We start from the raw sequence: 27,602 nt of genomic DNA on the forward strand, positions 1-27,602 counted from the left end.
ACACCTAGAGCAAATTGATCCCTGGTGTGACTATTAATGTTCCTAAATTTACAGCAGGGATAAATCTTGCCCATTTCAATGGACTGTGGGTCTAGAGCACTATATTATTTGTATTAAGCTTTACACCAAACAAACATACTTGTCTTAGCATGATATATGTATATGCCCTTTTTCAGCATTCCTTTTCCAACCCCCCAGAATACAGCTAGTCAGTTAAGACTATTCTCAGCTAAGCGCACTGAAATTAACTACAGTGGATAACTGCAGGCATCTGCACCATTCCAACATTCCCTGGTGAGTACAGCAGAGATCTGGCAGTATGCCTTAGAACTGTTCATTTTCATTCCATATGATCCAGCCAGCTGTAATAAGGATTCAGTGTCTCTTGGTGCATGTGCTATCTGATTAACGCAAGATGGCTTAATGCTAATCACCTCTGTCTAGCTCACCCAAACACACACACTTTAAAATAAATACAGTGAATACAAAAGTGAATACAGTTCATCAGGCCAGATTCTCAACAGCTGTAAACTGGCGTAGCACTAATGATTTCAGTGGAGCTATGCCAGATTACACCAGCCAAGGATTTGGTTAATCATGTTTAGTGAGGTTGTGTTTCACTGGTTTACTTTGCTAGATGCTAAAAAACATGGCCTTAATGAAGGCACTGGATTTATGGCTTATAACAACAATCTGTAACACACTAACCCCCTTATTTCCCTATGACTACAGAGGAGTTAATGGGCCACGTCACCTTGAAGGGTCCCTTAGAATACGTGGTTTCAGAGTAACAGCCGTGTTAGTCTGTATTTGCAAAAACAAAAGGAGTACTTGTGGCACCTTAGAGACTGACCAATTGGGTTAGTCTCTAAGGTGCCACAAGTCCTCCTTTTGTTTTTAGAATACGTGCTAACTACTTTTGCTAAACTATCTGTTCAGTCTCCTATTTGGCTGTGACACTCTTAGTACCTTTCCCAGACCGGAAGAGGAGCTCTGTGTAGCTCGAAAGCTGGTCTCTCCCACCAACAGAAGTTGGTCCGATAAACTATATTACCTCATCCCCCTTGTCTCTAATATCCTGGGATGAACAAGTCTGCAACAACACTGCATACAACTGGTCCTGTCTGTTAGACATTTCAGAGAAGTGTAAAATTTACCTGCTACTGTCATTTCAGATGCTGGTTCTTCAGAAAAACAATCAGAAATAAATAAATAAAAATGAAGAAATTCAGGTTTGATGTTATTTTATTTTTAGAAGTTGACAGTTTTGATAGATCTTAACTTTCAACTGCAACTATCTTCACAGGATATTAATTTGGAAATAAATAAATCCATGCAATGGACATGTACACAGAAATTAAACAGTGAAAGCTGCGAATCCTACCCTTTGAAGAGCTATAAGCCAACATGCAGATACTGTGCCAATGAAAGCTTTTCTGACCAGTAAGTATTTAAATGGGATTCTTTTCAGATAAGCACTCAAGGTTATAGCTACCTAGCATCTTTTTTTCTGTAAAGCGTGTTTAAGTTTAAGTTTTCACCTCTGCTGTCCTACCAGCCATGTACCCTAATTAAGGGCTCTGACACTGACCTGCTGTCTGACCTAGGACAAGTGCCTTCACCTCTCTGTACCTTTTCTTTCCCCAAACTATCTGCCTTGTCTTTTTAGACTGTAAGCTATTTGGAGCAGGAACTGTCTCTTGCTATGTGCACCTTGCACAATCATTTGTGGTCCCTAGGCACTGCTGCAAAAAAAAAAAAAAAAAAAAATACACAGCAGATACAATAGGCCAGCTCCTTAGCTGGTGTAATTTTGACATAGCTCCAGTGAAGGATCTGCACCAATTTACATAGGGCCAGATTAATCTGTTGTGAGCCCCCCACCCCTGCTCCACCCTGAGACCCTGCCCCTGCTCAGCCTCTTCCCCCTGAGGCCCCGCCCGCTGCTCACATGGGGGTGGGGGAGGGCAGAGAGGAATGAACAGAGGGAGGGGGGAAGAGAGGAGCGAGTGGTGGGGTGGGGAAGGGGCCACAGTCCAGGCACTGGGGCCCCTTCTGAGTGAGGACCCGACGGCATGGCACCATTGTAAACCCAGTACTGAATTTACATGGTTTGAGACCTGGTGACTGGAAAATGAAACTCTCTTTTCCCCTCTGTTTCATTAATGTTCATTTTATCCTATGGATTTTAAGATAAGATAAGAAAAGACAGAAACCCTGCATGCCAGACAGAAACGTAATCCCTTTTAACTAGAACAGTACAGAACTGGATGCATTCAGGTTGCAGGGATATATATAAACTTTTCTTAAGGTTCCACTTTGGGTGAGCTATCACCTTTTGCTTCAGCTGAAAATGATGTGTTTCATCTGGTGGCCCTCTGTATCATAAACAGGATTGGCCAAAAGTTTTCCATCAAAACTGGTTTTTTTTTGGATGGAAAGTTGCATCTTCAACTAAAACTTTTTACAAAAGATGTCCATTTTCTTTAGAAAATTTGGACTTTGTTTAAAAACTGAACATCCAAATAATAATTATTATTATAATACATTTGAAAATGCTGCATGGTGCCCCATGGGAGTTGTAGTTTGGGGACCTCATGCCCCAATTATCATCTGTTGTCCATTTTCTGAAGCTAGACTACATCTCTCCTTTGGCCGTTGAACAGGAAACTGTCTGACTCCATGGTTGGCCCAGGTTGGGGGGATGGGGAGGAGGGGGAAAGTGAAGAAGAGGGGCAGGCGTAAAGAAGACTTAGAGTCACCTTTGTCTTCTTCCCCCTCATCTGCACCAAGACAGAAAAGCTGGGGATTAAAACCAGTGTTAAAACATTGACAGAAATTGTACCCCAAGGTTGGGAATTTTACTACTGAATTCTACAGGGGCAGTGAAGGGCCAATGTTGAGATCTTTTGAAAATTCCACACTAAATGTTTCTCCCACTGTATGTTAGCATTTCATATCATTAAACAATTACTTCTTATTTAAGAAAAAATACCACCAGCTTTGTCTGTTCTAGGTAACCAGTCATAATTTGATAGCCTTTAAAGTAATCAGTATGCAGAAACTGTGTTTTAGATTTAATGAAAGCCTCTGATTTGATAAATGACCAATTGCCATCACAGACACCGTTTCACACTAAACTGGAGATGATGAAAATAGGATGGTTTACTAATTATTTTAATGATCAAATGCTAATTAATTTTGGTGATTACTATTAAAATTTACAGAGATAATTTTGGAGTACTTCAGACTTAGTTTTTTATTTATGTTATGGCCTGCCTTTCACATAATGAGCCAAATTCTCCGCTGATTTATGCCCGATCCATTGATTCTAATGGGATAGCACAGGGTACAAATTGGAAATAAATTTGACTCAAAATACCCGTACACATTTAGCATATAGTTGTGCTACACACAAGCCCTGAAGACCATAGATTACTCAGTAACCATGGCTTTACAGTGCTATAATGTACATATAAATTAATTAGAAATATTTGCAGTGAAGTCACTTAGTACTAGGATTGGGCAGCTGCTATCCAGAATAAATACTCCTTTTTGAGTGAAAAGATCAGTTAAAACCAAGAGATATTCATGTAAATGAAGATGCTATATAAAGCTGATCCAGAAAGTCTTTTAACTAGAGCTACACAGGGATTACTGGATCAGGGTATAAATTGTAGATAAAGATATTTAGGTACACAGTTGGATATCTGTTTGTTGATATTTTTAAATTAGAAACTATTTATCTAGATCAATACGATCATTCCAAGCAGCAAAATGCAGATTCAAGGATTTTTCCCACAAAAGTCACATTGACACATGTTGACATGCATCCGATGAAGTGAGCTGTAGCTAACAAAAGCTTATGCTCAAATAAATTTGTTAGTCTCTACAGTGCCACAAGTACTCCTTTTCTTTTTGGCTATTGTTTGTCAATGGCATGTGTCAGAACAGCATATGCTTTAGTAACATCTCCCATGATGCAACACAGTCTTCCCTCTTGCTGAGCTGTCATGGTGCATCATGAAAATTCCATGGCCACATTGCATCGTGGGAGCTGTATTCTAGCTGGAGAGCCCACTCACAGAATCATAGAATCATAGAATATCAGGGTTGGAAGGGACCCCTGAAGGTCATCTAGTCCAACCCCCCGCTCGAAGCAGGACCAATTCCCAGTTAAATCATCCCAGCCAGGGCTTTGTCAAGCCTGACCTTAAAAACCTCTAAGGAAGGAGATTCTACCACCTCCCTAGGTAACACATTCCAGTGTATCACCACCCTCTTAGTGAAAAAGTTTTTCCTAATATCCAATCTAAACCTCCCCCACTGCAATTTGAGACCATTACTCCTCGTTCTGTCATCTGCTACCATTGAGAACAGTCTAGAGCCATCCTCTTTGGAACCCCCTTTCAGGTAGTTGAAAGCAGCTATCAAATCCCCCCTCATTCTTCTCTTCTCCAGGCTAAACAATCCCAGCTCCCTCAGCCTCTCCTCATAAGTCATGTGTTCTAGACCCCTAATCATTTTTGAGAAATGAGAAAAGAGAAAAGAGTCATCAGATACCCAAACTACAAGTCCCCCGGGACACCGTAGTAGCTCAGAAGGATGTGGTCTAATGTCAAACTGAGCAAAAATGAAACATTTTGATTCAGTTCCACACACCAAAATTAAAGGCTTGCATTTCTGAATTGAAATTTGTCTGTTTTCTGCTAAAACTTCTAGACTTTGGGTGATTTTTTAAAATTAAAAGTTGTAATTTTTCCACAGAAAGCAGACCCTTTCCCCCAAGAGTTTTGTTTTGTTGACAAAATTTTTGTTACAAAACAGTTCCAAAGGTAGATTTTCTACCAGCCCTAGTGCTGAGGGGCTGCTGCCACCTGCTGACTTCAGTGGGAGTTGAAGGTAGTCAATACCTCTCAGGATTTTGCTTTATAACTTTCATTCATACATATTTGTATCACAGTAGCAGCAAGAGGCCAGTGCCGCATTGTGCTAGGCACTGTACAAGCACAGAACAAAGACAGATCCTGCCTCAAAGACCTTTCTGATACCTTATCTGCGAAGGTATGTACTTTAGTTATTTTCTCAGTACCCAAGCACTCATCTTTTTACAGGTTTTCCTTCTCTTCTGCTGACAGACATGTCCCTCCAATAAAACTATATTATTATAGTTCACAATTTGTAACATGAACAAAGTTGTATTAACATGTTTTTTTTAATGACAACTTGTTTCAGAATCACTCCTAAGGTGGTAACTATTTTTTCATGTTCTCTGTCCTCAGTCTGTTTTAATTAAGTTCAAATATTACTTTATCTGAATATTTCTTTAAAGTATTGCTAAATTATTTCAGCAGTGCAGCTTTCTGTAAAGAATATATATCTGTATTGTCTACATTAGAAAATAATGGACATTAGTCCATGTGATCTGAAATGACTTTCAGTTTTGAAGAGATATCATATAATAATGTCAATAGATTATTTTAGTTTGAAGGATTAACCTCCACATATAGTATGGGCCAGATCCTGCCTTTGACCTCAGTGGGCTTTGGCTTTCAATTGACTTAAATGGGCTTTGAATCAGACCTTCTATGAACTACATCTATGTATTTTACAATGCTTTTAGAATGTATTAATTAATTTTCACATTTCATAAGCATAAACACTGATCTTTATTAAAAGTATTATTGTTGTTTTAACACAATGTGCAGTACGTAACATCTAATTTCACAATGCAATTGACACTAATCCAATCCTTCTTTACACAACCAAAACTCCCATAGTCCTCAACAAGGAGAATTTCTGGAGTGCAAGGAAGACTCATTCTGTGTGTGTTGTCTAATTTCTCTTCTAACTCACTTAAACATCATGATCTTTCATTCTTTTCTTCATTTGAATTGGGTATCTTATTCTGTTAGATGTAAAAACTACAGGCTATTGAAAAGGCTAGCAAACATGCCTGGTTAATTCACTATACAAACTATTTCCAAACAGTACAAATAAATTATATAACATTTTCTTCTAATTCTGTTATGCTAAACATTATTTAACAATTCTAATTGATCTATACTTTATCAAAAATTGATCTGACCACACCCACCTAAAACCACACTAATCTAAATTATGCTACTAGGATAATTTACTTTACTTATATAAAAAAATAATCACAAACTAGCTGATCTGAGTGTTGCAGCTGCACAGTATTAGATCACTTGTAGCTTTGGCTCACTCGCTTTTTAGGCAGAATGAATAAAATCCACAATGTATCACTTTTAGAAAAAAAAATAACATTCTCTAGCATGACAAAGTTGCAAAAATCAAAACCCAAACCAAGGCATCATGCATCTAAAGGCAGGCTTATATTCAGTAGAAAATGTCTCTGGCACATACTTGCAGTTACTTTTGATCTGGCTGAGAAGTAAAAGAGGGAAGAATAATATTCAGAATGGAGACGTATGGAGAAGGCTGGTATAATATTTTCCCGGCCCAGGGTTGCTTTATTAATTCTCACATATAATTAAGCATTGTTTTTAGTGAAGTTACTATTGTAACTAACAACATTACAACTATAACAATAATGATAATCACTTTGAGAAAGACAGATAAAATGTACTCTGTAAGAATGAAATATAATTATTAACAGCAGACGCCTTACATCTACACAGCTTCTTTCACTCTGCAGTCCAGAGCAGAATCTCTCTTTTATAGGGGTGATCATCTCTTTATAGTGTAATTGTACTGTACTGCTTCATACTGCTGCAGTAAATACATTACACAGAGATACTTCATACTAATGATAATATCCAAAAGTCATTTAACAAAATGAAAATGGATAGTCCAATATGATGGATTGAACAAGCTAGTATATAAAATGCTAGTATAGGGAAATAACGATCCTTGAAGAAAACGGAAGTGTACCTGGTCCTGAGAATTTGAACCATGCAGGAGTTCAATGAAATCCAAATGAATAGCAGAATAATACCAAAATTATTTTGTAGGTGAGAGTATTCAAAACAAACACTTTTCAGACTATGGATCAAACTCTGCTGACATAACCGAATGGCTAGGCAGCAGTTCTGCAGAAAAGGACCTACAGGTTACAGTGGACGAGACGCTGGATATGAGTCAACAGTGTGTCCTTGTTGCCAAGAAGACTAACGGCATTTTGGGATGTATAAGTAGGGGCATTGCCAGCAGATCGAGGGATGTGATCGTTCCCCTCTATTCAAAATTGGTGTGGCCTCGTCTGGAGTACTGTGTCCAATTTTGGACCCCACACTATAAGAAGGATGTGGAAAAATTGGAAAGCATCCAGCGGAGAGCAACCAAACTACCTGAAAGGGGGTTCCAAAGAGGATGGCTCTAGACTGTTCTCAGTGGTAGCTGATGACAGAACAGGAAGTAATGGTCTCAAGTTGCAGTGGGGGAGGTTTAGGTTGGATACTAGGAGAAACTTTTTCACTAGGAGGGTGGTGGAGCACTGGAATGCATTACCTAAGGAGGAGGCAGAATCTCCTTGCTTTGAGGTTTTTAAGGTCAGGCTTGGCAAAGCCCTGGCTGGGATAATTTAGTTGGGGATTGGTCCTGATTGGAGCGGGGGGTTGGACTAGATGACCTCCTGAGGTCCCTTCCAACCCTGATATTCTATGATTCTATGAACTCTCTTGACAAGAGTGGAGTCAAGGAAGCAGGAAATTGTCTTTATATAGCTGAAGAAATGGACATAAGAATTCTAGTAACATGTAACGGCTATTTGCCACACTTCAAAGCCACAGTATGCTTCAAAAAGTTAAACAGTGCCATGCACTTGTACATTTTGGCATTTGTCATATGCAGTTCTATTGTGACTTATCTAAGCAGTTTCAAATGTAGGGATAACTGAACATACAGTAAAGCCTACCTGATTTTGTTTGTGGAACTTCTTTTTCTTGTCTGACAGCTTCGTGCTCTATACAAAAGCAGCAGCATGAAAAAGCTAATTCAATCATACCTTTTTTAAAGTAAGTAAGAGCCGCGTGCATGTTTTCTTCAAGAGTAAACATTTGTCTTATATTGTGCATGCTGTTATTGTGGAAGAAAGCCAAATGACTAGCCTCTAGCAGTCTATTCATTATAAAGTCTGCAGCAAAGTAGTAATAAGTAATATTGCATCTAGGTGTCAAGTCTCCCCATGATGCACATGTATAAGTTCTATTAATGTTACCGGGAGTTATGCACATACATCAAGGGATGAAAAACCCTGCAAAATGGAGATTCAAAGCATATGCCACAAAACCAACAAGGGGGTAATTTTTTAATAGTATAAATTCAGTACTTATGGATATAGTCTACTCTCAAATCAGTAGCACAGATCACAAATAGGTGGATCATTGAAGTATTTTGAGGACTAATACACATCCCTGGGGATCAATGGGAACTCATCTTCCAAACAGTGGTTTGTATCAGCTCTGTAATTATTCTATTGAAAGTTCTGAATTCTCAAAAAAGGAAAGTACTGTGCAAATTTACCATCCTTTCACCAAGCATTTATGTTTGCAAATCAGATACTTAAGCTGAACTCCAAAAGTTCAGAATACATCCCAGTTAGGGTTGACAACTCTCCTGGTTTGGCAGGGAGTCTCCCAGAATCAGGCTCTATCTCCCAGAGGCTACTGAAGCCAAACCAGGAGATTTTAGGCACTAAAAGTCTGGCAGAGCTAAGGCAGGCTCCCCACCTGCCCTGGCCCCATGCCTCTCCCGGAAGTGGCCAGCACGTCCCTGCTGCCCTTGGGGAAGACAGAGGGTCTCCACACGCTGTCCTCGCTCTGAACGGCACCTCTGCAGCTCCCATTGGCGAGGAACTGGGAGCTGCAAGGGCAGGCCCTGCCCTCCCCAGGGGCCGCAAGGATGTGCCAGCTGCTTCCAGGAGTGGCGCGTTGGAAAGGGTAGAGTGTGGAGACCACCACAGGGGCTGCAGAGACATGCCGGACACTTCCGGGAGTGGTGCAGGGCTAGGGCAGGCAGGGGCAGCCAGAGGTAAGCACCGCTTGACCAGAGCCGGCACCCAACCCCCTGCCCCAGCCTGGAGCCCCCTCCTGCACCCACAGTCCCTCTGGGAGCCTACACCCCACCCCCGTCCTGCACCCCAACCCCCTGCCCCAGCCCTGAGTCCCCTCCAGCACCCAAGCTCCCTCCCAGAGCTTGCACTCCACACCCCCTCCTGCACCCCAGCCCCCTGCTCTAGGCTCAGCCCAGATCCCCCTCCCACACTCTGAACCCCTTGGCCCCAGCTCAGAGTCTGCACCCCCTCCCAAACCCCAACCCCCAACTGCCCCACCCAGTGAAAGTGAGTGAGGGAGGGGGAGAGCAAGCAGCGATGAGTGAGTGGGGCGGGGCCTCTGAGGAGGGGCAGAGTAGGGGTGAGGCAAGGGTGTTCGCGTTTGTGTGGTTAGACAGCTGGCAACCCTAATCCCAGAGCATATGAATAGACTATATGTCACTATGGAGAATAAAGGAGAAAAAGCCTCTTCAGCAGCAATTAACGTTTCCTTTTTTTGTTCACTTGCACGATAATTTCTATCAATTTGTAAGTTGCATGGCATTTTGAAGGCAAGAGAAGACTGAAGAGAAACACTCATTTAAGAACAGACGACTAGCATTGCATAATTTGTAGGAAATAAACACACCTGCCTAAATGAAAACTGCAGCAACCCTAAACTCTCACAGCATGGTAGTAGCTAGGCCAACGGCACGCAACTAGGGGCCAGAGGCATTTTTAGAGCAGGAGGATCAGGTGAGTGCTATGTTGGCCATTGTTTCCTTCTCTGATGCCCCCGACATTGTCAGAAAACAGTGAGTACCAAGACATACTCAAAGGTGAACTGCAAAGCTAAAAAAAAATTAATGATTCCCAGAAATCAATGCTAAATGCCTCTGTCCCATCCCTGTTAAGATTACCAGGAATTCCATGATTAACTGTGATTCCACAGAATGATGCATTCTGGGAAATGCCTAGAAAACCAGGAAGTGCCAGGGACTTCACACAGGAGGTGATGAATATAAACAATGAGCTAAAACTTAATTTTGTGCTGAATGACACCTCCTTCCACATGCACAGGAAACTGAATGGGCTGTCAATTAGGAATGACAAACAAGTATGTTAAATCAAAGCAATAGCAGAGATTAGGATTGCTGGGATAGAGAGAATGTAGCTTTAAGCAAAAAACTAATAAGTTACCAATACAAAGTTTTTATTTGTTAAAAGTAAAATAGTCACAAATCCAACTATATTAAAGGACTTATCCTTAGCAAGGTATATACTACATACTTGCTGGCTTTGACTTGACTACAGAGGATAAAAGAAGATAAACATGTTATATTTAGGCATAAAGAACAAAGAAATACATTGTAAACATTTTGCCTACTAACTTTGCTCCCTCCCTTTTGTATATTCCCTCCTCACTCATTCTTAGCTGAACCCTTTCACTCCCTTCACATGCAAAGATGCATAAGTAACGTTACTATGGGCCAGATTTACAAAGGTATTTTTTTAAAAAAGGTTGAATTTAGTTGTAGAAAAGACTGAAGATACACGGATGCTATGGTTTTCCTTCCCTAAGTTTTCTCATTTAACAGTACTTGTAGATATGATATGAGGGTCCCAATATTCCATATAAAAATACCGCAGTACTGTATTTTGTATTTTCCCCAAAGCTATTAATACACTGATATAAAAGTTAAACTGTTTTGGACTTTACTGTGGAAATCTACAGTAGTATATTTGTATACTGAATATCAAAACAATATTTTTACTAGATGTGCAGACCTATGTATCATCACTTTGTGTTGAAATACCATTGTTGTGCAAATTCCTAAACAGTGCAACATAAAGACAAACGATATAACTAACAATTACTATTTAAAGAAAGGAACTCTTTTCAAATATGCACCATATCAATGGGTATCTAATTTGCAAAATAGGTCATGCACCAAATAAGAAGCATATTCAAAATAACACAAAGGAATTATGCAATAAAAATATCCACAAAAGACTTTATGTTTGATAATTTATTATTATTGTTATTATTATTATTATTTGTTTTGCTGTACCACCTAGAAGCCCCAATCATGGACAAGGACCCTAAAGAGCTTATAATCTAAATTGCTGATATACTTGATCAACTCTGAGGTACATAGCATCTTCCTAAAGAAGTATGCTCATGGGGATTGTCTGGATCTAAATGCCACCAGTTACAGATTTCAAAATTATTCTGAGAAATAACTGCAATGTAAATTTAGTACATAAGTGTGAATTCTGAACAGGATTGAAAAAAGCATAAATCTAGAAAGGAGGACACCTCCCTTACCTGATTTTTCAGTGGGAACTGTCTTTTCTTGTTTGATTTTTTCCTCTGTATTAAGAAAAAAGTATAAAAGATAGAAATTCATGTGATGTTAGCACAGGGGTATAACTAGCAATATATTTATAAATTCAGCATATTTTACATAAGCCACCATGACTTTTTGCATCACTTTTATTGTAGAACTGTAAAATATGTATTCTGACTGCCTGGTGAGATATTTCATGGCAGGACAAATTATTAGGCCCCAAGCTTTAGCAATGGGAAAACAATAACACTCTTGATAGTGTCTTCCAATTAGCACTCAAAATGAAATTGTTTTTCCACTTAGCCAGTGATAACAATTTTGGGAACCCCCCCTCCGAAATCTGTGCTGAGCATTGGCTTCCAAAGAACTAAATTCTCAGTGCTCTGGGCACGTTCATCCCTAGCATTGGCTTGCCAAATCCTCTTTGTTGCATCAGTTTCTTTTTGGATCACCTTGAGAGGCCACAAAGAAGTGAGTGAGATTTGCCCCTAAATGTATACAATAAAATAACTGGCTTATTTCAAAGGGAATTAACACTGATGGAATAAAATCTAGCTCTGAAAAATACCTTTATTGTATACTGAAAACAAAGAAGATACAGAACTGAATGGTGAAACTTTTTACCAAAGTAGTTGGTAATTTCTGTTCATTTACATGCAATTTAGTTTTTATTACTGAACTATATTTTCTTCCCTTGCAATGTGACTGTCAGCTGAATATGAGCGCTGTACACTGAAACTGACTCAGCTCCATCTCACAGCTACCTTTGAAACTGACAGGTCCATTTGGGCACAATGAAGCAGCAGCTATTTTAGATAAAGCAGCTCTTTTTAACATCTGAGCTATGTTATGTGAACATTTTAACTCCAGTGCATTTCCATTCATCTAGGGTTTGTATATTAACAGTTTCATATACCAATACAGTAGGGAAAGGTCTAGTTGACTTTAAAGTTGGACTATACCATCCAAATGGATGAGTGATGGGTGAACCTCAGAAGTTTGGAGTTTCCATTTGCTTTGGATAAGCACCAAAGTCTCAATGCTTATGTGAGTCTTAAACTGAATGGTTTTTGCTTTCCCTAGTTATGATGGAAATCTCACAAGAACATTTTCTCCATGAATCTTTCACTATATGCTGCCTCTTCAAGTAAGAATACAGGGAGGACAGCTCTTTTAATACATTTGTATGTTGGGATATTCTGAGGTTAGCACAGCATTCGATTATAGTAAGACTATGGCTGTGACAGTGCTGTATATTCAAGTGCTTTTGCAAGATGTGCAATGAAGTTAATTTAAGGCAAAGGGCACAAATACACAAATCTCCAGCTTTCTCTCCTGATACAGGAGAGTAGAACACCATGTCCGAACGCTGTATGGCATATTGACATCAAACAGTTCAGCTGAATTAAGCTTTCATTAAGACAGTTACTGAATTAAGACAAAAAGAAAAGGAGTACTTGTGGCACCTTAGAGACTAACCAATTTATTAGAGCATAAGCTTTCGTGAGCTACAGCTCACTTCATCAGATGCATACCGTGGAAACTGCCGCAGACTTTATATACACACAGAGACCATGAAACAATACCTCCTCCCACCCCACTGTCCTGCTGGTAATAGCTTATCTAAAGTAATCATCAAGTTGGGCCATTTCCAGCACAAACTGGCTGGAGGTATTGTTTCATGGTCTCTGTGTGTATATAATGTCTTCTGCAGTTTCCACGGTATGCATCCGATGAAGTGAGCTGTAGCTCATGAAAGCTCATGCTCAAATAAATTGGTTAGTCTCTAAGGTGCCACAAGTACTCCTTTTCTTTTTGCGAATACAGACTAACACGGCTGTTACTCTGAAACCTGAATTAAGACAGTCAAGTGAAATAAAACCTTAGTTTAAACTATTTTCGTAAAAACAACAATTGAGTACCCAGAAATCAAACCATTATTATTTGTATTACTGTAGTGCCTAGGAGACCCAGTCATGCACAAGGACCCCATTGTGCTAGGCACTATACAAACAAACAGTCCTTGCACCAAATAGTTTACACTCTAAGTATAAGACAACAGACAACCGATATAGATAAACAAGCAAACAAAGAGACAACAGACAAATCTTTGTGTAGGTTTGAACATGATTTGTTAAGAGTGAGGACCCCTCTCCTGTAGTCACCCACCTACCAGATGCCCTTAACCTAGTCTTCCTCAGCTTATGGATCTGCTCATACTCCTGGTGGCAGACCTCCCTGTTATGGATGTAGCCCTCCTTCTCACGTCCAGTCAGATCTTCAAAAGGTGGCTGAATAACCCTTTTACCTGCATCTCTAAGCATTGAGTGAAACCAGGTAGGAAGATAGAGGGACTGGTTTAGGGAAGTCTTTGAATATCTGGGTGCTTACCTAAGCCCAATACATCCCCCAAACTTTTGAGTAGAGGTGGTTGGAAAAACTTTGAGGGAACCATTTTCTGTCAGGGTATTTAATATCATTGAAATCAAAACACTTCATGAAGTCATGCTGAGTTAGTAAAAATTCCATTTTGGGGAAATAGTTCTGAATTCTGAAGTGTCCCGTTTTAACATTTTTGGAATGAAACATTTTGATTTTTCATTTTGAAATTACTTTTTTCCCCCATTTTTTAAATGCGAAAAAAAGTTACAAATTGATTCTTGTATGTTTCCCCTGATTTCAACAGCGTTATACCAGGGATGAATTTGGTTCTCTTGCTTTGGCTGGTCACAACTATATCTGAATTTAAATTTTTCCCTTTTTGGGTCAACATGTTTTTGTACATCTGTTGATTTCTCAGTCTTGTAATACCTCGGAATTTGGTGGCGTGAATGATAAGAATTACATTATGAAGCTGCTGTAAATCAAAGTGAAGAAAGAGGCCACTCCCCTTGAGAGGTTTCTTATCATTCAGTCTGCAAGAGCACTCACTGGCACCAGGCCTGCTGATGGGGGAGGGGGGACAAAGGGGGTAATTGCCCAGGCCCCGGGCTATTTAAAAGGGTCCAGGGGCCCCGGCCACGGCCAGCAGGAGCCCCAGCCACTTTTAAATAGCCCAGGCAGGCCACGGGGCTCCTAGGTATGTGTGTGGGGTGGCGACATCTCCGGGCCCCGTGCTTTCAGGGGCCCCATGGGCTGGCACAATTGGCCAGAGTGGTCGGTCCTGGAAGTGACAGATTCATCACTTCTGCCCTGGGCCCTGCAGCCCCCTAGGGATGACCCTGGGGCCCGGAATTGTTGTCATTGGGCCTGACTGGCACACAGCAGGAAGAAGAACAACTGATGTTTTCAAATAAGTACTTCCAGTCACCAGCAAACAAACTGCCATACTTCTCCAAAGCAACCATGAATCACCCGAGAAAAGATCTCTTATACAAAAACAAATTCAACAATCCATTGTTCTCATTAAGGGTTTAAATTCCAGGGGCTCTAGCCTAGTTTGTAGTTGTGCAAGCTTCTGATCACCCCAACAGAACTTTGCAACTAGATAGTTGTATTGGCTGTGTGATATTCAAGAACCATCGCATTCAGAAATTGAACTACATCTGGAGGAGATATGGCTAACCATTAAGTCAGTGCTGATTTCACTGTGCTCACAGGATAAGTATTCGTGCTGACTGGATGTGTTACATGCAACTGAGCAGCCAAGAAAAAGCCTCCTACCCTCCATCAGTGTGCAGTGGACTGGAACTGGATGGTTTTCATTGCCAAGGGCAGGAGACTGGCTCAGCAGAGGCCACTTATGCTGACATGCTAATTCAACTATCTCATGAGCTGCTGCTGCTGTCTTCGTAGGCTTAACTCAGCTCAGGATCTATGCTGGAGTCCAACCATATAGATCCCGATGGAGGCCCATACAGGTGAAAATTCTGCCAAAGGGGAAGGTTGCAACAGTGGAATGTGGCAGCAACCACCTCGCTGCTAGGAGGCCTGCAGGGGTCAGAACTACTTACCAAGTGGGTGGCTGGTTAAGTCAAAGAGAAAATCTTAAAGCTGCCCATCCATGAGAGGATGGTGGTACCATTGCATACCCTCTCTTGGGATAAATCCTCCCATAGGATTCAGGACCAGACTGAGGAGGAAAAGGTATTTTATACCTCCCTCAACCAGCTTCACTAAATGTGGCCCATAGTCTCCAGTATCAGTAAACAAATAGTGGACAATGAGGTAAAAAACAGATTCTGGATGTTCAAAGACTGGGATGAGGAACATTGCCTGCCGGCCCCTCCCCGCAAGAAGGCAGCAATAGAAGATCTCTAAATATCACCAGTTGCTCTACGCAGTAGAATCTTGCAGGGAGATCCTACTCATATCTATGATATTCTACATCTACTAGCATGCTCCACTGTTATACAAGGGAGATGGGGAAAGTAACATACAAAGAATGAGGATTTCCAATGAAACTGTCACAACCACAACAAAAATGTTTGTTCAGACAAATAGGTGAGAAAGAAAGACCTGTCTGCCTGATGCTGAAGGAACACATGTTTGTAAGAAGTATATTAGTGAGCTGATTCAAGAAGAGTTTGTTTTTATGCAAAGCTAGTCCCCATGATAACAGCAGCACTGTCAAACAAGATCAATGAGACTCAAATATCTGCTGTTTCAGGGCCTATTGCACACAATAAGGCTATTCAGCAGCAGCTTAAACTGAGCACCAAATAGCTGAGTTTTCTATCAAACAATCATCTTACCATGAGTTTCTCCTATTGGGCCAGACTATGAATCCCCTTGGTGTCTCAGTGGGAATATTCATGCAAGTACCTCCAGCCCAGTGAGAGGAAACGGATTCACAATCTGGCCCACGATGATCCTCACAATGGGTGAAATTCACAAATCACCCCAGTGCACAGGATCAACACAAGTCCTACTAAGTGCTGAACTCCTTGTTGGTAAGTGATTCATAGACTGTATGCTGGTGCTCTCTCTTTTGGACTTTGACCATTTTAGGTAACAACTGATCGTGTTAGGGAAAAGCTTAGATGGGGTGATTCCAAATATTTACCTTGGCTCATTGAGGGCCAGGTTATAAACACTTTACTCCCACTGGTGAGGAGAGTCCCATAAATTGTTCCACTGAAGCAAATGGGACTACTTGTGTGAACAACAGCTCACCATCATTAAAAAGATATTCACAATCTGGCCCCGTGGGAAATAAATTTTCCGCTCCCCTGAAGCAAAACAAACCCCTTCCCTGAACCAGCAGTACCCTCCCCTCCAATTCTGTATAGCACATAAAACCTATTAGAAGAGGACCCTTACATGAACCTTGAAACTGAACACAAAAGACTACCTGGTTTGGCATGGGAAACAGCTTTTTCTTGTTTAATAGATTCATGCTCTGCAAATAAGAACCATAGGATAGAGATTACACGTTAGCCTAGATTACGGTATTTCAATTTAAAACTGAAATGCTCCTTCCAAGAACAAACCAGTCCAAAATCAGATGAAAATGTGTAACTGTTGGTGCCATAATTGCCATGCTAGATTCTGACCTCAGTTACACCAGTATAAATCTAGAAGAACTCCTTAGCCTTCCATCTCACTCATTTCCTACGCTTATAACCCTTCTCTGACAAGGAACATGTGAAGATGCCTTCCTCATTCAAATGTAACTTTCTCCATTGATATAATACTTACTGTGTTCATGAGGTTTCACTACTGTCACTAGAAAAAAAAGAGAAAGAAAAGTATATTTTTAATATGTATGTCACTACAGTGTATGTTTTAGTGAATTTGTTCTATTTGGGTCAATAACACAGAGCTTTGATAACGTATAAAACAGCCAGCACACTGTGTACAAATAACATGTACATTTGCAAAATCAGAAAAGGAGAGCACTGTCATAACCGAATAGCTCCTGACAACTCATTTTAGGCCAAATATGAAGTGATGTGTAAGACAGTCTAAATTAGGCTCCTGTAAAATTCCCTTAGAACTAATTACACCCACTCTAGCAGCTCATGAACAATTCTAAATTGGTGGCAATTTAGATATGGGCAAAAAATTTCACACAAACCTTTCTTTGGGGGGAAGGAGGGAGGAAATGCAGATTTGTCAAAACCAAAATATTTCATGAATTCACATCAATTTTGCCTGATTGTTTCAGTTGAACAAAACCAAAAACAAACTTCTGAAAAAAATCAAAATGTTTTGACTCAGGATTTTCAAAATGGATAATTTCAGGGTTTTTAAAATTTTGAAATGACTTTTCATTTTGAAATGTCCTTTCATTTGGTTAAAAAAAAAACAACCAAAAACATTTTAAAGTGGTCAAAATCTAAACAAAAAAATGTCCACTCTTTGATTTGCCAAACATTTCAAAATTATTTGTTTTTGATTCAACTCAAAAACTTTTTTTTCCCCCCAGAATTGCCAAAGAATCCAAAAATCCATTATTCACCCAGCTCTATGCCAATTACACTACTGGCTAGCTATTGGGCGGTAGGGGTGGGGGAGTAAATTTCATTCCACAAAGGGGTGTAGCAGTGGCTTCATTCTGCCTCCATGGGTTCACTCTCCATCACTAAACTGCAAAAATGTTTCCCTGAGTGCTGTATTACCCCAGTTCATTGGAGAACAAGGTCATAGGGTTATCAGATGTCTGCATATGGTTCAAGAGAGCAGTTGGAAAGGTTGCTGGCGAATACGTTGGTCCAAATCTCACATCCTAATGGGGACATAGTCTACCATGTAAGGTTTTAGCTTCCCCACTGGTTAGGCTATATGCTGCAATGCCCAGCAACAAATAGGCAGGGGGAAAACAGTGCTCCTCTTAAGTAGGCCAGCAAAGCAAGCTATAGAGCAAGTCCTAACCAGGAGTCGAATGTAACATGTGATCTTAGCTGGTGTAAATGGAGCTACTCAATTTACACCAACTGAGGACTTGGCCCCTTATGATTCGCAGGATACCAGGCAGCACTCAGCATAGTTTTTCCACATGGAGGGAGAAATACATGTTTTCAGTGTGAAAAATTCTCTCAGAGTGAAATACTAAAAGAAATCCAAGATTGCTGGGCTTATTTCACAGTGAAGCAGAAATGTGTCTTCCTTCACAGAGCAGCTATGCTACAATCACCCATTCCCCACTTGTGCCTGCTATTGTTACCCTGGATTAAAAGAGACAGCAACAGGAGCCAATACTCAGATCACAACAGAAATAATGGAGCATTTTGTGTTAAGAGGGAACGTAGGATAAGAATTCTAAGTGGTGGCAAGCACAGAATCAGCAATGTGAAGGAACTTAACATGGTGACAGAAGATATCAGTACTCCTGCGGCCCCATTTGTCATGGCTGTGGAATTCACATATCAAAACATTTGGCCCCGGCAGTGTTAAGCTACAGTCTTTTTACAACAATCTTTGAAGATGCTTGCTGCACATCTCTTATTCCAGGGGTTCTCAGACTTTTGTACTGGTGACCCCTTTCACACAGCAAGCCTCTGAGTGCGACCCCCCCACCCTTATACATTAAAAACACTTTTTAATATATTTAACACCTTTATAAATGCTGGAGGCAAAGCAGGGTTTGGGGTGGAGCCTGACAGCTCATGACCCAGCCATGTAATAACCTCACGACCCCTTCAGGGGTCCCAACCCCCTGTTTGAGAACCCCTGTCTTATTCTGTTATGTACATTGACAACATACTTGGTAGTTTGGCCTCAACTTTTTTGCCTAAAAATACAAAAAAAATCCATTTTCAGTACAAAATAAGCTTTCGATAAATTCTACTGTATTAGATGACACATTTGAACTCTGAAGGTGGAACTCAGACTGTATGATGCAAAAAACCCTAAACTAACAAAAAACAAAATTCCTTCTCAGCTATGAATTTTAACTGAGCAAATTAAATTCAGAGCAAGTGTCAGTTTAGAATATTAATTTATGGAGCTGAAATGATGACTGGTGCAACCATAACAAGACAGCATTTATAACACTAAGTACTATAATTAACAAATAATAATAAATTGTTACAGCTAGGCAAATAAAACACAAATACTGATTTAAGAACTCTTGAAATTCATCAAATAATTTGATGGACATTATTTGACCATGTCTATAATCTCAAAAATAACGGTTTATTATAGCACAGTCTATCCAAGGTTCTCAAATTATCTTCAGACATTACGAATTCAGCCTTAACAGTCCTGTGAAGAAAATATTATTTCTGTTTTAAATGATGGAGGATGGAGCTAGGCTGTGCTCAGTGGTGGCAGATGACAGAACAAGAAGCAATGGTTTCAAGTTGCAGTGGGCGAGGTCTAGGTTGGATATTAGGAAAAACTATTTCACTAGGAGGGTGGTGAAGCACTGCAATGGGTTACCTAGGAAGGTGGTGGAATCTCCATCCTTAGAGGTTTTTAAGGCCCTTTGCTTGACAAAGCCCTGGCTGGGATGATTTAGTTGGTGTTGGTCCTGCTTTGAGCAGGGGGTTGGACTAGATGACCTCCTGAGATCTCTTCCAACTCTAATCTTCTATGATTCTATGTGGAAAAACTGTGACACAGAGAGGTTAAGTGACTTGCCTTAATTCATATGACTTGCATGTCATGATCAGGAATAGAACTTGCGTCTCCTGAGTGAGGTAGGTAACTGTGTCCTTTTCCACATTTGACTGATGGAAAAAGGCAATGACACTTAACCAAAGCCAGAGGGAGCCAGTGTCAGAATGGAAGCTGAATTTTTAAATTCCTGATTCCCAGACTTATGCTTTAACCTTTGGATCATGCCTTTCTCTAATCAAATACACCAAATAATAATTAGATTGGTCAGGAATTTTCCATCTGAATGTTATTTGACAGAAAATGCAGTTTCTGCAAAAATGATATTTTACACAAGAAAATTCTGATTTTGCTGAAGTGTTTCAATTTTCTGTTGGGAAAAATCAAAACAAAATATTCAGTTTTGGGTCAAGTTTACCTGACCCAAAACAATTTACCTGACTCAAAACTTAATCAAAATGACATGGGACAGCTGGACATTAGCCCGTCTCTGCCAAAGCTGCCATGGTGTCTCAAGGAAGTTGTAATTCAGATGCCCCACATTGACATTCTCCTTTATAGGCCATCCTCTTTGGCCAGACTATACCTCCCATGATGCACTGTAGTTTTCCCTCTGGCTGCCATGTGCATCATAGGAGTCTCATGGCCAAGGTGCATCATGGGAGATGTAGTCCAACTGTGCAACCTGGCCTACAGCGAGGCCTGGGGGCAATGAAGCAACTGTACTACACTCATGATGCACTTCAGCAGCTCAGGTGGTCACTGATTAATGTCAAACCAAACTGAAATGAAGCATTTTGACAATCTCTGAATTGAAAATTTTCAGAATTTTCCATTCCATAAAAACATTTATATTTTCACTTTTCCTCCTGATTTTGGATTGCGGCAGATTATACCTCTCTAGTGACCCCTTAGGGAAAGGCTGGGCACTGAGTCTCAGAGTCTAGGCCACAACCCTCCAACTGTGCTGTTCAGGCCATCTGCCCTTTGCAGGGTGAAGGTAAATCAGTCCAAACAAAAAAGTCAGTATGCTTCTGCAGACCACAAAATTAATCTTGGTACCAGACTTGGCAGTTTCATCTGTTACTATTTTTACATTGAATTCAAATTATGTTTGAATCTTGCCTGCTCTTCTGAATGCCAGAAGGGTATTAATTATATACCGCATATTCCTGTAAATTAGCTTCAGATAAGGATTGAGAAGAAAAATCCTTCAGTTTATTGAACCATAAATTGGTAAGGCTGAAAGCAGAACATGCTTACTGATTATTGTCATCTAGATGGAAAACTTGACATGTTGTTTACTATTCAGATAGCGAACATATTTTTGTGTTTGTGTGTGACCGAGTGAGACTGTGAACACGCATTATAAAAAAGAATTCATTAGTAAGTGAAATGGATGTAATTCTAGAACCATTTATTGTACTAAGTGATAACAAAATAATACAGATGTTTTATAGCTAGAGAAATTTATTCTTTGACTGCACAGTTAAATGCATATTCTAAACAAAGAAGTTACCCAACAAAGACTCCTGCTGACTTTACTGGGATTTGGATTGGACCCTAAACTCACACTACCCTGACATTTATCTGTAACTAAATGACAAGTAAAGGGCCAAAAGGGAAACTGAGATCAACAGAAGTCTCTTTGTGACATCCAAAGGCAGAACTTGTTCCCTAGAATTTGCACCTCAGACCTCGACGCACAAAAGAACCAAATTCTGAGACCCTTACACATGTTATGTAGCACTTACTCCACAAGAAGTCCTGTTGACTTCAGTGGGGCTACTTAGAGAGTAAGGTACTATTCAGCATGAGTAAGAATGTCAGAAGCATCCTCAAGTGTTTAAATAGAGTCTCTCTTTAAAATGTGACCGAAACTTTAAAACAAGAAATGAAGACATACCTTCAGCATCAGGATGAAGGACTACTTTAGCATCTTTCACCTTTTTGGCTTCTAAAATCACTGTAAATGAATAAATAATATCAAGATGCAATACAAAAACAAATCCTTCTCCAAATAAAATGTGATGTTTGAGACTATGCAGAATCCCAAAACAAAGTGAGAAAAGTAAAAAAGACCTAGAGTTTTTAATGCCTTTCTCTCTCTGATGTCCCTATTAGTAAAACATTTAAGCATTTGCTCAAATCCATCCCCCTCCACAAAAGCACATGAGCACATGCCTAAAGTTAATCATGTGATCAAGTCTAAGTGCCTTGAAAGGAATTTAAGAACCTACTTAAATGCTTTCTTGAATTAGGGAATTAAAGCTTCTCTCCCATATGAATGTGATTTGTTCCTTTTAAAATTTCCAAGGAACATACTTCAGGGAGCAGTATGAGTTAACATGTGTCATATGATTCTGCTTAATCTTCAGTACAGTTTTAATTTAAGGTTCAATGAAACAGCTTTATCCTTGTTGGTACAAGGTGCTTCAGATTGTGAAATACATGTGTTATCAACAAACCGGCAGGAAAATGAAATTAATTATATTTGGACAATTTCAATATATCTCAGACTAAATAGATTTGAAAAAAAGCTTTAGAATGGAATTCATCAGGATTTATCACCTTATCCTAGACCAGTTTACCCACTCTTGTAAAGTTATTGCCTACTGATTCAAGGGGGGCAGCACAATGTGCCATTTTCCCTCTGTTTTCAACATTAATGGATCTGATCCATCAAAATAAATTGTTCTCTTCTGAGCCCTGGCAGGCCTTAGGAAAGTAGATGCCAGTTAAGCAGCAGGAAGACTGATTCTGCAGAAAGGCCTGCCTGTCGCGCATGCAGCTAAATTATAACCCACAAAGTAGATCAAAAGCAGCAGGTTGATTGGAAAGAGAAGAAGTTGTGTCCTCCTTGCCCTGCTCTTCACTGTACTAGTTAAGATTGCTCCAATAGCCCTTGGGCAATAGTAACTCAACTGAAGGGATACAGGTAAGAGGGAAAGAGAGTGGTGGTTGGTATGCTAGACAAAAGAAAACCTGTGGACGGAATTTGAAAAAAGCAAGATTACCCACTAAAACAGCTCTCCTTAACATAGAATGGCCTTTCAACCTTCCTTACAACTCCTATCTATCTTAGGTACTAATATGGTTCCCATTAATACAGTATCTCAACACTTCACAGTTTTCAAGGTAATTATCTTCACAGCATCCCTGTGAGTGAAGGAAATATTTATCTTGTATTAAAATGGGGAATGCAGGCACATGCCTAAAGTCACACAGAGTCTGTGGTGAAGCAGGAAATGGAGCATAGGTCTCCCAAGTCCCTGGCTAGCCTTGTAATCACGAGACCATCCCTCCTCTTACTTCCTGTTTATTCTGGTAGGCCTGTGCACAGCTAGAAAGCTCCATGGAGGAGAATTTCACCACTGTTCTTCTCATTAACCACGATGACGTGGTGCCGTGATGAAGGCAAATCTCCTTAAAGAAGCTCTGCTTTACCATTATAATTAATAATTGGCCAATGCTATTAGGTTCTACAGGGCATTAAACTACAGTAAACCAATCCTTATACTGTAGCTCTCCAACAAAAAACAGAGTGCTCAAATGAAAGCCATAGTTTTTTCTATCCTACAGATAGAGTAGAGAAGCAGCAAAGCCAATTCTGATATATTTGACTCCATATAATTTCTACTTCTGTGCCATCTCCATTTGGATTGCCTTATATATACACTCCAAACCTTAGTTTTTTGGTGGGGGTTAAGCTGTATTCTCAATTTTAGCTCAGGAGCACTCTGTAACACAGAAATATGAAGAAAAATAGAAACTTTCTGCTACTTCTTGGTATGAGTGTAACAATAGGGGTAGAGAAGAGGTATAGGCTACTTAGAGATATTTTATGAGAGGACCCACTTCAGCTTGAATCTGAGCTGCATGCCTGTGGGGAACGGAAATAATGGTTCAAATCTTCCCTCATTTCCTACACTCAAGTTTGTCAGATGAACAATAGAAGTGCACTGGGAAATGCAGATCTTGTTGAAACAGAGTAATTTCATACAAAGGTATTAAAAGTTAATGGCTTTAAAGTACTGTAAGTTTCAAACTCCCAGGAGGACAAATCTTCCATAGAGGGAACTGGAGAGATGGAATTACAGCTAAAGCCCGATTTTTTTGTGCACTGTATTCGCAACTTAGGCACATGTGTTGAAATGCCTGAAGAACAATTATTAAAGCCTGACCTTTAGATGCAATTTTCCTGATGTTATATAACAGGAAACATACAACCCATATAGAACATACCTAAAGTATACTAAAAACAGTTTTCAGGGAAATCATGGTACATCATTGGGGTCAAAGGCATCATTCTTCTACAGGGTGCCCATGCATCTGTGCAAGCATTGTTATTGTTTAGAGATGAGCTCAGACCAAACCCCCAAAATGAAATACATATTTCAAGGCACATTTCACAGCTGACAGTTATCTCTATAATGCACCAAATCAAAATCTGACACCCAAGCCCCATGGAAAAAGTTTAGATCTGGTTCTGAACTTCACTGTTCAGACCCTTCTCTATTACTGACTAATTTCAATTAAGTGTAAAAAACAGCACCTTTGTGCATATGCTTCAATAGGCAATTTAATTAATGTGGAATAGAGGATTTTAAAATGTGGAGAATGCATACATTTATGGAAAGTAAGAACATACTGATGGACTTCAGGGGAAAAATATGTGCATATGATATTACTTGAAACACTGACATTTAATTAACTTTTGACAATGCTCCTGGGATTTTTTTCTATAGTGATAGCCAAATTAATTGTGAGGTAAGATACAGGGATAATGACTGGTCTGTAACTCCACTAACTAATTTTTTCAGCATTAGTTACAAGCTTTCGAAAGCACATTTCAGAAAATTATGATCACACAGTTAAAGTAGGGGATTTTTTAAAGTGTCAAATCCAAGACTCATTAACTTTGGAATGGTATTTCAATAGTCAGTCCTCCTCAAAGCATTTACTTGCAGTATTTTTCTGCATGTTGGAATATGGTAATAGTTTCCCCAGTGGGGGAATTTGTTTGGCTAATTAACTATGTGTTGTAAGCACACCAAAGTCTTTCAATACGTTGTGCTGATCGACAGTTAAGCAGAATAATGATGAAAATGCTGACATTGTGCCACTGCACATATATTACACCTAGCAAACGGTGAAAATACAGTTCTATATAGTTGGTGGCCTCTTATTTTAGCAATCGCAGCTATTGCATCATCATTAAAACACAAGCTTAACTGTGTCTGTAACTAGGACTGAATAAATTACTGTTGTATTTTAACACAAGCAAAAAATGCTTAACATATTGTAATAATAACAGTAACTAAAATGATATAGATGTAAACTATTTTAAACTGGTGTTACTAAATAAATACATGTTTTCTTTAATTTAAAAGTATGCCCTCAATTTTCATTTAAGTGGGGTTACAAAAATGTAACCAATGGCAAGGGTTTGGGCTAAGTCATTTTGGGTAAAAATTTCAAAAGCTCCTAAGTAACTTAAAAACTTAAGCCCCATTGAGAGTGGGTCCTGTGCTCCTCAATCCTAAAGGCAGTTTTGAACATTTACCCTAGATGCTTAAATATGGATTTAGGAACCTAACTTTAGGCACAGAGGACTGAAAATTTTGGCTTTGGTCCCTAATTTAGGCTCTGGTGAGAGTAGATATTCTGTATGTATCACCCATTGAAGTCTATAAACTATTACCTGGTTTTGCTGGCTTTTCTTCTTTTTTGACTTCAGGTTCTGAGAAAAATATTAATAAAAAGATTTTTAGAAGTTAAAATTTCAAAAAACAAAAAATTCCTTCATTTCAATTTGTGTCCTATTCTTGTTACTCAGTTTTTATACCATCTCTCAGCTAAAAAAGTCTGTTATAACTGACAGTCCTGTAGTACTTCGAGTAAGATAATTAATCGTAATACATACTCTATTGTAATAATTTTATGTACATAACAATTGACTTATCTGAGGATATCAACGGTACTTGAAGTTATTAATTCATAAAGTCTCTCACAATTCGGTAAAATGGGTATTTATGTGTACCCATATTACAGATAGAGTAAAGTACACAAAAATTAATTAGAACTTGCTACTGAGGGCTATAGAGTATTCAGTAATTTTCCCATATTCATTGCAAATTCTACATATATACAACTAGAACTAGGCAGGAAATGTTTTTTTCTGTCCTGCAAAATTGTTTTTGCTATTATGAAAGTTTTCCAGTTCCGCACTGGGGTGAAATTGAAACCTGTCAACAAAAAAATCCAGGGAGGGACTTCCCACAGAATAGCCACTCTCCTGGGAGAATCACACAGAGCAGAATGAGATGAGTTACTTCAGAACCTGCCTAAACCAGAGTTACCTTTGAGCTTTTGCCTGCTTAAGCCTGATAAGTCATTCCTAAACCAGAGAGTGTGAGGAGTCATCAGAGGCAATTACCTGCAAGTCTTGTGATAAGCCCCACACCATTCTGCCAGGGGTCAGCCAACCCACAGGCAAGGACCCACCCAGGTGATCCACAGCAGGTATCTAGGCTCCTAAGGGAAGCAGTTTCTCCACCCTACTCACAGTCCCTACCTGGCTGGGAACTTTCCCCTATTGCCAATAGTTCCAACAGACTGCTCTTACTGCAGCTCGAGCCCATGCCTGTTTCCATGCTGACCAACTGCTGCTCCAGCCTGCATCTGTTCCTGAGTCAACTGGCCATCTGGGATTCGGACAGCTTGAATCTGTGTTTCTCAGGTCCCTCTGAAAATTTGGTAGAAACTAACCCTTTTGCAAGAAAAGTTTCAGTTTCAATGAACTGGCACTTCCTGGTGAAAAGCTTTTCTCAGAAACTTTTGGACTGTAATGCCCAGGGATTAGGCAGGTCAAAGGGCAGTCCAAATCAGTGGTCAGAATTCATGCAAGCAGTCCAATAGCCAGAAGATCCAATCCAAGGGAAACATACAGTGAGGTAGCTGGCAGGATCAGGGAAAGCAGGGTCAAACAGGGTCTGAGTAGCAACTAGAAGGCAATGGCTTATTACTCAAACAAGATTAGAAAGGAAGCAGGAAGTTTATATATGGTCACCAGTCAATGAGGGTCAAGATCATGTGGCCAAACAGGGTACAGGGTGCAGAACCCAGGTAGCTGGCTCACCCAACTCTGTGAATTCCTAGGTAACTGCCTGAGTCAGTGTCGTGTGAGGGCCTAGACTGCTTCCCAAGAACAACATTTCTTGAAAACAGCTATGTTTTGATCTTTCAGCATGGAAAAGCATTGATTTTTGCACTTTCTGAGTACATAAGAAAAGCCACCTATTAAATGAAATAACTCTTTTGGCATGAGTAGATTTGTACAAAAGCAAAAATAAACATGTTCCGGTAACTGGAATTTCCTTGCCAATAGCATAGATTTCCTGGAAAATGTCCTCTTATAGTACAGACAGAGTTACTATGCTTTTTCTCTGACTTAGCTAGAATGACTACCCTAACCTTCAGTTCAAGTAACCATATGAGTTCTATCTGGTGGCTGTTGTTTATTGTCTGTTGTTTATTTTTTATATTTAAAAAAATAATATGCTGCCTATATTTTAAGAGAGGAATCCCAGAAAGTTTAACTTGATGATTAAAAGAATACACGTTTTCTCTCATGAGCATGTGTAATACATGTCTCAGTAGTAGATTTAGGTATTCCACTTTGTAGCCCAGTGGTCTAGCTGGCCTTTATTATATTTTCTGCTTTGCATTATATT

At 39.7% G+C, this 27,602-nt stretch overlaps 1 protein-coding gene across 1 annotated transcript in view; it reads right to left on the minus strand.

Moving 5' to 3' along the window:
• Window positions 1-27,602, minus strand: part of TRDN (triadin) — a 260,739-nt gene that overhangs the window by 24,692 nt on the left and 208,445 nt on the right. The window contains exons 29-37 of the mRNA XM_078852185.1: window positions 25,571-25,609; window positions 21,773-21,832; window positions 19,013-19,039; window positions 17,005-17,031; window positions 16,658-16,705; window positions 11,343-11,387; window positions 7,898-7,945; window positions 6,388-6,408; window positions 1,158-1,184 (exon numbers count right to left, since the gene is read on the minus strand). Of these exons, the coding sequence (XP_078708311.1) occupies window positions 1,158-1,184; window positions 6,388-6,408; window positions 7,898-7,945; window positions 11,343-11,387; window positions 16,658-16,705; window positions 17,005-17,031; window positions 19,013-19,039; window positions 21,773-21,832; window positions 25,571-25,609 (342 nt within the window). The remainder of the gene's footprint in view (window positions 1-1,157; window positions 1,185-6,387; window positions 6,409-7,897; window positions 7,946-11,342; window positions 11,388-16,657; window positions 16,706-17,004; window positions 17,032-19,012; window positions 19,040-21,772; window positions 21,833-25,570; window positions 25,610-27,602) is intronic.

This window comes from Lepidochelys kempii, chromosome 3 (genome assembly GCF_965140285.1).
Source record: "Lepidochelys kempii isolate rLepKem1 chromosome 3, rLepKem1.hap1, whole genome shotgun sequence".
NCBI lineage: Eukaryota > Metazoa > Chordata > Testudines > Cheloniidae > Lepidochelys > Lepidochelys kempii.